The sequence below is a fragment of the Rhinopithecus bieti genome, unplaced genomic scaffold, assembly GCF_001698545.2.
Source record: "Rhinopithecus bieti isolate Rb0 unplaced genomic scaffold, ASM169854v2 scaffold_14936, whole genome shotgun sequence".
NCBI lineage: Eukaryota > Metazoa > Chordata > Mammalia > Primates > Cercopithecidae > Rhinopithecus > Rhinopithecus bieti.
In genome coordinates this window covers 1,539,393-1,550,965 of record NW_016808811.1, presented here as the reverse complement: position 1 = coordinate 1,550,965, position 11,573 = coordinate 1,539,393, and the positions used below count along the sequence as shown (strand labels likewise).

The 11,573-nt window shown below is 38.6% G+C and overlaps 1 protein-coding gene across 1 annotated transcript in view; it reads left to right on the top strand.

The window, feature by feature from the left end:
• CNTN5 (contactin 5) overlaps positions 1 to 11,573 on the top strand; it is a 1,382,289-nt gene that overhangs the window by 1,278,947 nt on the left and 91,769 nt on the right. The window contains exon 17 of the mRNA XM_017887230.1: positions 3,962 to 4,120. Coding sequence (XP_017742719.1) covers positions 3,962 to 4,120 — 159 coding nt within the window. The remainder of the gene's footprint in view (positions 1 to 3,961; positions 4,121 to 11,573) is intronic.

Sequence of the window (11,573 nt, the reverse complement as noted above, 5' to 3'; positions counted from 1 at the left end):
GATTTTCCAGGTGTTGTGTGTCTCAGTTCCCCTGGCCTGGAAAAGGGATTCCTTTCCCCCTTGCACTTCCGAGGAGAGGCGATGCCTCGCCCGGCCTCAGCTCTCGCTGGTCGGGCTGCAGCAACTGACCAGCACCGATTGTCCGGCACTCCCTAGTGAGATGACCCCAGTACCTCAGTTGAAAATGCAGAAATCACCGGTGTTCTGTGTCGCTCGCGCTGGGAGTTGGAGACTGGAGCTGTTCCTATTCAGCCCTATTTTTGTCCTTTTGATGATAGCCATCCTAACTGGGGTGAGATGATACCTCACGGTGGTTTTGATTTGCATTTCCCTGATTATCAGTGATGCTGACCGTTTCTTTCATGTATCTGTTGGTCATTCGTGCATCTTCTTTTGATAAATGTCTTTTCAGATATGACTGTTTTTTAATAGCATTGTTTGTCTATTTGCTGTTGAGATGTTTGAGTTCCTTGTATATTCTGGATATTAATCCCCTTTCGTGTGAATAGTCTGCAAATATTTTCTTCCATTCTGCAAGTTGTCCTTTCATTCTGTTGATTATTTCATTTGCTGTGAGGAGCTTTTTAGTTTGGTATAATCCTATTTGTTTATTTTTGCTTTTGTTGCCTGTGCTTTTGAGATCTTATTCATAAAATCTTTTCCAAAACCCGAGGTCCTGAAGCACTTCCTCTACATTTTTTTCTAGTAGTTTTATTGCTTCTGGTCTTATAGTTAGCTCTTTGATCCATTTTAATTGATTTTTGTATGAGGTGAGAGGTGGGAAGTCTAGTTTGAGCCTTCTGCATGTGGACATCCAAGTTTTCCAAAACCATTTAGTGAAGAGACTGTTCTTTCCCTAATGAGGGTCTGATCTGAAGGCCTCTTCACTGACATGTCTCGTGCCTGGGCTTGGATGGCTAGAATAGCTGGAATAGCTGGAGGCAATTTGGAGCTCTCTCTCCACAGACCTCTCTAAATGGCTAACTTGGACTTCTTCACAGAATGGCAATTTCAATGTAATTGGACTGACAACTGTCTTTTCCTATAACAAGCATTCCAAGGAACCTGTGGTAAAGATGCAAAGCTTATCCTCAACTCAAAATTCATACACAGTTATTTCTACCATTGTTTACTGGGTCAAACAGTCACAGGCCAGCCCAGATTTAAGGAGGAGAAAATTGACTCCACCTTTCAATGACAGAATGGCTTGCATGTTCAGGAAGTAAAGGAAGTGACAGTGGCCACCTTATACACATACAGACTCAAAGTGATTAATGCTTTCTTCAAATGCCATCTCCATCTCTACCACATAAAGTGTGGCTTTCCCTAATACATACGTTTTCTCTTTCTTTCCTTTTTTCAGTTGAAGATACTTTCTAAATTAACAGTGAAAACAGTAAAGGTCTGTGTACTCCTTTCTTCTTTCCACAAATTAGGATTTACAATCACATCCAAATTTAAATCTCAGCTGTGCTGTTCCGTAGCACAGTGACTTGAGCCAATAACTTCTCATTAGAATGAACTCTCTGATACCCAGTGCCTACCATAAAACTTAACATATAAAGTTATCGACCAAATAATTTATTATTATTTATTAACTAAGTAATCTCTTCGAGATTCCATTACTTCCTCTATGAAATGGGGATAACAACGCCCACCTCACAGTGACGAAGAAGTAAATGAACAATTTAATGTTTGCAAACACTTAGCGCCTTAATACAGTACAATACCGTGAGATTATCACAGCTATTAGTATTATTATAGTTAGTATTCTTCTATTATATCATTATAATGTATTGTAGATGCTCCCCCACATACCTGTCACCACAGTCTAAAAACTTGTTAGACACCTTCTTCAACACCTGGATCTCATTTATTTTCTTTACCCTATCCTTAGTCACTATTTTAATGGCTTCAACATTGATATTGGGTGATGCAATAGACGTAATTTTTCATAAATCCTAGACCTTATCAACCCTGTAATAAGATTCTCAAGTTTGCTTTAGATAAACAAAAACCAACTTCTTACTCAAAAACCACCCTACCTCTAAATTCACAAATCTGTCAATTTTCTCTTGCAACACAATTCCTACTCTGATATTTTCCTCCCATAACAATCCAGTCTCCTTGACTCCTTTCTTTTATTCTAGTCTGTCAGCCCCATTCTGGCTTCATCTGACTTGACTCCATGGTTACCCACAGCATTGTCATATTTGATGATAAAAAATATCAGAATTACAAACTCCCAAGGCTGAATGGATGCTACTGACTACTTTCCTGGTCTTAGTCCTGACTTTCCTGTCTTTACTGAATTGGTCAGTTTCACTTCAAAATGATACCGTCTAACCAAACTTGAACTCTAGTACTCTTCTAGAATCTTTGTATTTTCTCTTCCTTGCATCCTTCCACTTTTATCATGTGCTATTCCAAAACTTTCCTGTTATCCTCCAGCCTCCAATCTAATTTCCCCCAATCACCCTAACTTTTGTAGACAGTCTTATATTCTTAAGTTTAAAAAAATGAGTACCTTCCAAAATGTGCTCTCTCAACTTTTCCCCTTACCATCTCGAAAACTTTAGTTATTTTGCTGTTTCTTCCTTCATTTAACTTAGAGGAAAAAAATGTCATTTCTTCTCAAGATTGCTCTCTAGACCTTTGCCCACAATCCCAACTTTTGGTCACCTTCCTGACAGAATAGTCTCTATCTTCTATATCTTTAGTCTCTTGCATCTGCTGGTGGTTCTTCTCAGCCTTGGTTTAAAACACACACACACACACACACACACACATACACACACACACACTTCATTCCTTATTTGCTAAAAATGTCATTTGCCCCAGTGAGGCTTTTAAACTTTTTCTCCATCTTACTGAACCTGTATTGTTGATATTCTGCATTCAAAAGTCTTCACCAACTCCTCCATCTATTCAGCATGCAACCATTTCTTAGCGTTTGGCTCATATCTCTTAATCAACAAATCCACATAGCACTTGCTACATAAAGACCAACTCAGAAAATACTTAAGTTTTTGACATTCAAAATAAAGCATTATTGTGACTTTAATTGTCCATACAATGGACTGAAAGAACTGGCATTGCTTTGTAGCCACTAAAATATAAATAGCTGTGCAATTTTAAAATACTATTCAAAATCACCACTAGAAATAAAAATACAATGGCACATTTCTCCTCAAATCTGATTATAATTGGCTCTTAAAGATGAAGTCCATATGCACACAGATTAGTCAATACTATTCTATACCATTCTTTCATAATCAAAAGGGAATTAATCCCCTTTCACTCACAACCTTCCCACTCCAACCAAGAAAAAAAGGAAGCTAATCACAGATCACAGTCTCCTTTGAACTCCCTACAGAACTTTATATATGCGTCATGTCTGGCATATGTCCTTACCTTGTCTATAGTATCATTATTTCAGAACCTTTTGTATCTCCCTTGTTAGAGTCTAAGCTATGTGTACTTGATAGTACACATCAGAGGGCTTGTATATTGTATGTTCTCTGAACATGAACATTAGCTCTATCCACTTGTAGTATTTTAGTAAGGATGAGATTTTCTTTGTCACTGAGAGCATTGCCTATGATTTTCTGTTGCTGGCTCTGTAAACTGTGATTGATTTCAGCAGCGGCATTTGATATTGGCATTCACATCTTTGTATTTGTTTCTCATTATTTTTTTCTTTTTCTATAAAATATAATGCTAATTGGTAACTGCCTCTGGGCACAAAGTATCAGAAAGAAATCAAATCTACAATTAAGTTTCCCCCAGAAATCCTAGACTCCAACTTGCATCCATGATTTTTGTTGTCAATTCTCATTACTAAATTCATATTTCATTAAGATGATTACATAGTTTGATAGGCTACATATTGGAAATATAATTTCTCATGGCTCCTGATAATACTCTGTGCTTAACTTTATCCATTGCCTTTGACCTATAGGTCCCCCAGGCCCACCTGGGATAGTAATTGTTGAGGAAATCACCGAAAGTACAGCCACACTATCCTGGAGCCCAGCAGCTGACAATCACAGCCCAATCTCCTCCTACAACCTTCAAGCTCGCAGCCCATTTTCGCTGGGCTGGCAAACAGTAAAGACAGGTAAGAGGCACTAATGCAACATCAGATATAACCAGAGTGGTCTTCTATCTCATAAGCTATATTGGCTAAGTTCTTACTAGGATCTTCTTTGGATTTTGAAATCTCTTTATTATTTATTACAATATTGACAACTCTTTGCTACTTTTTATGAACCTGAGAAGAGCAAGGTACCTTGCTTTCCTCTTTTCAGTTCCCAAAGAGGGACCATATCATGTTGGCTTATTTGTTTGTTGAAATAACCTTAAACTCACATAGAAGTTGCAAAAATAGTACAGAGTTCCTGTGCATCCATTCCCCAGCTTCCTGCCATGATAAAATCTTACATAACCATAGTACAATTACCAAATCAGGAGATGATGTTGGTGAATCGATGTTAGCTAAGTTTCAGACCTTATTAGGATCCCACTAGTTTTGATATGCAATTATTTTAGTGTATACTTATATGAGATTCTATGAAATTTTATTATGCAGACTCAAGTAACCACTGAGACAATTCGGATATAGATCAGTTTCATTAGCTCAGTTCCTTGTGCTACTCCTTTCTAGTCATATATCTGTTTTATTTATAAAAAGAAAATCTAGTGGCTGGCAAGATGGCTGAATAGGAACATCTCTGGTCTGCAGCTCCCAATGAGATTAACGCAGAAGGTGGGTGATTTCTGCATTTCCAACTGAGGTACTAAGCTCATCTCATTGGGACTGATTAGACAGTGGGTGCAGCCCATGGAGGGCAAGTCGAAGCAGGAAGCATAAGGGGTCAGAGAACTCCCTCCCTTAGCCAAGAGAAGCCATGAGGGACTGTGCCATGAGGAACAGTGCACACCAGCCCAGATACTACACTTTACCCAGAGTCTTCACACCCCACAGACTAGTAGATTCCCTCAGGGGTCTATGGCACCAGAGCCCTAGGTTTCAAGCAGAAAACTGGGCAGCCATTTGGGCAGACACTGAGCTAGTTGCAGCAGTGCTTTTTCATACCCCAGTGGCTCCTGGAACACTAGTGAGACAGAACCATTCACTCTCCTAGAAAGGGGGCTGAAGCCAGAGAGCCAAGTGGTCTAGCTCAGCAGATCCCACCCCCACGGAGCCCAGCAAGCTATAAGATCCACTGGCTTAAAATTCTCAACAGTCTGAAGTTGACTCCCTACTGGGAGTTGTGACTGACACCTCATAAAAGAGAGCTCTGGCTGGCATCTGGTGGTGCCCCTCTGGGACTAAGCTTCCAGAGGAAGAAACAAGCATCAATCTTTGCTGTCCTGCACCCTCTGCTGGTGATACCCAGGCAAACTAGGTCTGGAGTGGACCTCCAGCAAACTCCAGCAGACCTGCAGCAGAGGGACCTTACTGTTAGAAGGAAAACAAACAAACAGAAAGGAATAGCACCAACATTAACAAAAAAGACGTCCACACAGAAACCCCATCTGAAGGTCCAAAAACCAAAGATAGATAAATCCATGAAGATGAGGAAAAAACAGCACAAAAAGGCTGAAAATTCCAAAAACCAAAATACCTCTTTTCCTCCAAAGGATCACAACTCCTCACCAACACGCGAACAAAACTGGACGGAGAATGCGTATCACGAATTGACAGAAGTAGGTATCAGAAGGTGGGTAATAACAAACTCCTCCAAGCTAAAGGAGCATGTTCTAACCCAATACAAGGAAGCTAAGGACCTTGAAAAAAGGTTAGATAAATTACTAACTAAAATAACCAGTTTAGAGAAGAACATAAATGACCTGATGGACCTGAAAAACACAGCACGAGGACTTTGTGAAGCATAAACAAGTATCAATAGCCAAATCGATCAAGTGGAAGAAAGGATATCAAAAATTGAAGATCAACTTAATGAAATAAAGCATAGAGACAAGATTAGAGAAAAAATAATGAAAAGGAATGAACAAAGCCTCCAACAAATATGGGACTATGTGAAAAGACCAAACATACGTTTGATTGGTGTACCTGAAAGTGACAGGGAGAAGGGAACCAAGTTGTAAAACACTCCTCAGGATATTATCTAGGAGAACTTCCCCAACCTAGCAAGACAGGCCAACATTCAAATTCAGGAAATAGAGAGAATACCACAAAGATACTCCTCAAGAAGAGAAACCCCAAGACACATAATTGTCAGATTCACTAAGGTTGAAATGAAGGAAAAAATGTTATGGGCAGCCAGAGAGAAAGGTCAAGTTACCCAGAAAGAGAATCCCATCAGTCTAACAGTGGATCTCTCTGCAGAAACCCTACAAGCTAGAAGACAGGGGGGACCAATATTCAACATTCTTAAAGAAAAGAATTTTCAACCCAGTATTTCATATCCAGCCAAACTAAGCTTTATAAGAGAAGGAGAAATAAAATCCTTTACAGATAAACAAATGCTGAGAGATGTTATCACCACCAGGCCTGCCTTACAAGAGATCCTGAAGGAAGCACTCAATATGGAAAGGAAAAACAGATACAGCCACCGCAAAAACATGCCAAATTGTAAAGACCACAGACACTATGAAGAAACTGAATCAACTAACAGGCAAAACAACCAGCTAGCATCATAATGACAGGATTGAATTCACACATAACAATATTAACCTTAAATATAAATGGGCTAAATGCCCCAATTAAAAGACACAGACTGACAAATTGGATAAAGAGTCAAGACCCATCAGTGTGCTATATTCAGGAGACCCATCTCACATGCAAAGACACACAAAGGCTCAAAATAAAGGTATAGAGAATGATTTACCAAGCAAATGAAAAGCCAAAAAAAGCAGAGGTTGCAATTCTGGTTTCTGATAAAACAGACTTTAAACCAACAAAGATCAAAAAAGACAAGGGCATTATATAATGGTAAAGGGATCAATGCAAAAGAAGAGCTAACTATCCTAAGTATATATGCACCCAATACAGGAGCAGCCAGATTCATAAAGCAAGTTCTTAGAGACCTACAAAGAGACTTAGACTCCCACACAATAATACTGGGAGACTTTAACACCCCACTATCAATATTAGACAAAGGAACAAGACAGAAAATTAACAAGGATATTCAGGACTTGAACTCTGCTCTGGACCAAGTGGACCTTATAAACATCTACAGAACTCTCCACCTCACATAAACAGAATATGCATTCTTCTCAGGACCACATCGCACTTATTCAAAATTGACCACATAATTGGAAGTAAAACACTCCTCAGCAAATACAAAATAATGGAAGTAATAACAGNTAAAGACCACAGACACTATGAAGAAACTGAATCAACTAACAGGCAAAACAACCAGCTAGCATCATAATGACAGGATTGAATTCACACATAACAATATTAACCTTAAATATAAATGGGCTAAATGCCCCAATTAAAAGACACAGACTGACAAATTGGATAAAGAGTCAAGACCCATCAGTGTGCTATATTCAGGAGACCCATCTCACATGCAAAGACACACAAAGGCTCAAAATAAAGGTATAGAGAATGATTTACCAAGCAAATGAAAAGCCAAAAAAAGCAGAGGTTGCAATTCTGGTTTCTGATAAAACAGACTTTAAACCAACAAAGATCAAAAAAGACAAGGGCATTATATAATGGTAAAGGGATCAATGCAAAAAGAAGAGCTAACTATCCTAAGTATATATGCACCCAATACAGGAGCAGCCAGATTCATAAAGCAAGTTCTTAGAGACCTACAAAGAGACTTAGACTCCCACACAATAATACTGGGAGACTTTAACACCCCACTATCAATATTAGACAAAGGAACAAGACAGAAAATTAACAAGGATATTCAGGACTTGAACTCTGCTCTGGACCAAGTGGACCTTATAAACATCTACAGAACTCTCCACCTCACATAAACAGAATATGCATTCTTCTCAGGACCACATCGCACTTATTCAAAAATTGACCACATAATTGGAAGTAAAACACTCCTCAGCAAATACAAAATAATGGAAGTAATAACAGTCTCTCACACCACAGTGCAATCAAACTAGAACTCAGGATTAAGAAATTCACTCAAAATCACACAACTACATGGAAACTGAACAACCTGCTCCTGAATGACTACTGGGTAAATAATGAAATTAAGGCAGAAATAAATAAGTTCTTTGAAATCGATGAGAACAAAGAGACAACATACTAGAATCTCTGGGACACAGCTAAAGCATTGTTTAGAAGGAAGTTTATAGCACTGAATGCCCACAGGAGAAAGTGGGAAATATCTAAAATCGACACCCTAACATCACAATTAAAACATAGAGAACCAAGAGCTAACAAATTCAAAAACTAGCAGAAGACAAGAAATAACTAAAACCACAGCAAAAATGAAGGAGATGGAGAAACAAAAACCCCTTCAAAGAATCAATGAATCCAGGAGCTGGTATCTTGAAAAGATTAACCAAATAGATAGACCACTAGCCAAATTATTAAAGAAGAAAAGAGAGAAGAATCAAATAGACACAGTAAAAAGTGATAAAGGGGATGTCACCACTGATCCCACAGAAATACAAACTACCATCAGAGAATACTGTAAACACCTCTATGCAAATAAACTAGAAAATCTAGAAGAAATGGATCAACTCCAAAACACCTATACCCTCCCAAGAAGAAACCAAGAAGAATTCGAATCCCTGAATAGACCAGTAATAAGTTCTGAAATTGAGGAAGTAATTAATAGCCTACCAACCAAAGAAGCCCAGGACCAGAGAGATTCACAGCCTATTTCTCCCAGAGGTATAAAGAGGAGCTGGTACCATTCTTTCTGAAACTATTCCAAACATTAGAGAAAGGGGGACTCCTCCCTAACTCATTTTATGAGGTTAATATCATCCTGATACCAAAACCTGACAGAGGCACAACAAAAAAAAGAAAATTTCAGGCCAATATCCCTGATGAATATCAATGGAAGAATCCTCAGTAAAATACTGGCAAATCAAATACAGTAGCACGTCAAAAAGCTTATCCAAAATGATCAAGTCAGCTTCATTCCTGGGATTCAAGACTGGTTCAACATATGCAAATCAATAAACATAATCCATTGCATAAACAGAATCAATGACAAAAACCACATGATTACCTCAATAGATGCACAAAAGAACTTTAATAAAAGTCAACAACCCTTCATGGTAAAAACTCTCAATAAAACAGGTACTGATGGAACATATCTCAAAATAGGAAGTTATTTAGGATAAACACTCAGCTAATATCATACTAAATGGGCAAAAAATGGAAGCATTCCCTATGAAAACCAGCACAACACAAGGATGCCCTCCCTCAGCATTCCTAGTCAACATAGTATCGAAAGTTTTGGCCAGGGCAATCAGGCAAGAGAAAGAAATAAAAGGTATTCAAATAGGAAGAGAGGAAGTAAAATTGTCCCTGTTTGCACATGACGTAATTGTATATTTAGAAAACCCCATTGTCTCCTCCCAAAACCTCATTAAGCTGATAAGCAACTTCAGCAAAGTCTCAGGATACAAAATCAATGTGCAAAAATTACAAGCATTTGTAAATACCAATAATAGAGAGCCAAATCATGAGTGAACTCCCATTCACAATTGCCACAAATAGAATAAAATACCTAGGAATACAACTTACGAGGGATGTGAAGGACCTCTTCAAAGAGAACTACAAACTACTGCTCCAGGAAATAACAGAGTACACAAACAAATGGAAAAACATTCCATGCTCTTGGATAGGAGGCATCAATATCATGAAAATGGCCATACTGCCCAAAGAAATTAATAGATTCAATGCTGTCCCCATCAAGCTACCATTGACTTTCTTCACAGAATTATAAAAAACTACTTTAAATTTCATATGGAACCAAAAAAGAGCCTGCATAGCCAAGACAATCCTAAGCAAAAAGAACAAACCTGGAAGCATCACACTACCTGACCTGAAACTCTACTATTAGGCTACAGTAACCAAAACAGCATGGTACTAGTAACAAAACAGATATATAGACCAATGGAGCAGAACAGAGGTCTCAGAAATAACACCACACATCTAAAACATCTGATCTTTGACAAACCTTACAAAACCAATGGGGAAAGGATTCCCTATTTAATAAATGGTGTTGGGAACACTGACTAACCATATGCAGAAAACAGCAACTGGACCCCTTCCTTACACCTTATACAAAAATTAACTCAAGATGGATTAAAGACTTAAATGTAAGACCTAAAACCATAAAAACCCTAGAAGAAAACCCAGGCAATACCATTCAGGACATAGGCATGGGCAAAAACTTCATTGCCAAAAGCAATGGCAACAAAAGTCAAAATTGACTAATGGGATCTAATTAAACTAAAGATCTTCTGCACAGTGAAAGAAACTTTCATCATAGTGAACAGCCAACCAACAGAATGGGAGAAAATTTTGCAATCTATCCATCTGACAAAGGGCTAGTATCCAGAATCTACAAAGAACTTAATCAAATTGAAAAAAAAAACCATCAAAAGTGGGCAAAGGATGTGAGCAGGTACTTCTCCAAAAGAAGACATTTATGCAGCCAACAATCGTATGAAAAAAAAGCTCATCATAACTCGTCATTAGGGAAATGTAAATCAAAACCACAATGAGATACCATCTCACGCCAGTTAGAATGGTGATCATTAAAAAGTCAGGAAACAACAGATGCTGGAGAGGATGTGGAGAAATAGAAATGGTTTTACACTGTTGGTGAGAGTTTACACTCCCACCACAATTAGTTCAATTGGTTCAACCATTGTGGAAGACAGTGTGACGATTCCTCAAGGATACAGAATCAGAAATATCATTAAACCCAGCAATCCCATTACTGGGTATATATCCAGAGGATTATAAATCATTGTACTATAAAGACACATACACACATATGTTTACTGCAGCACTATTCACAATAGCAAAGACTTGGAACCAACCCAAATGGCCATCAGTGATAGCCTGGATAAAGAAAATGTGGCACATATATGCCATGGAATACTATGCAGCCATAAAAAAGAATGAGTTCACGTCCTTTGCAGGGACATTGATGCAGCTGGAAACCACCATTCTCAGCAAACTAACACACGAACAGAAAACCAAACACCACTTGTTCTCACTCATAAGTGGGAGTTGATGAAGGAAAACACATTGACACAGGGAAGGGAACATCACACACTGGGGCCTGCCAGGGGCTGGGGGCTTAGGGGAGGGATAGCATTAAGATAAATACCTAATGTAGATGATGGGTTGATGGGTGCAGCAAACCACCATGGCATGTGTATACCTATGTAACAAACCTGCACGTTCTGTGCATGTATCCCAGAACTTGAAGTATAATAAAAAAAGAAAATCTAATATAAAATTACACTGCACACCATTTTAATGCCTGCTTCCAAGATGTTTGCATTATAGTTGTATTATTTTAAAAAATTTTTCGGCCGGGCGCGGTGGCTCAAGCCTGTAATCCCAGCACTTTGGGAGGCCGAGACGGGCGGATCAC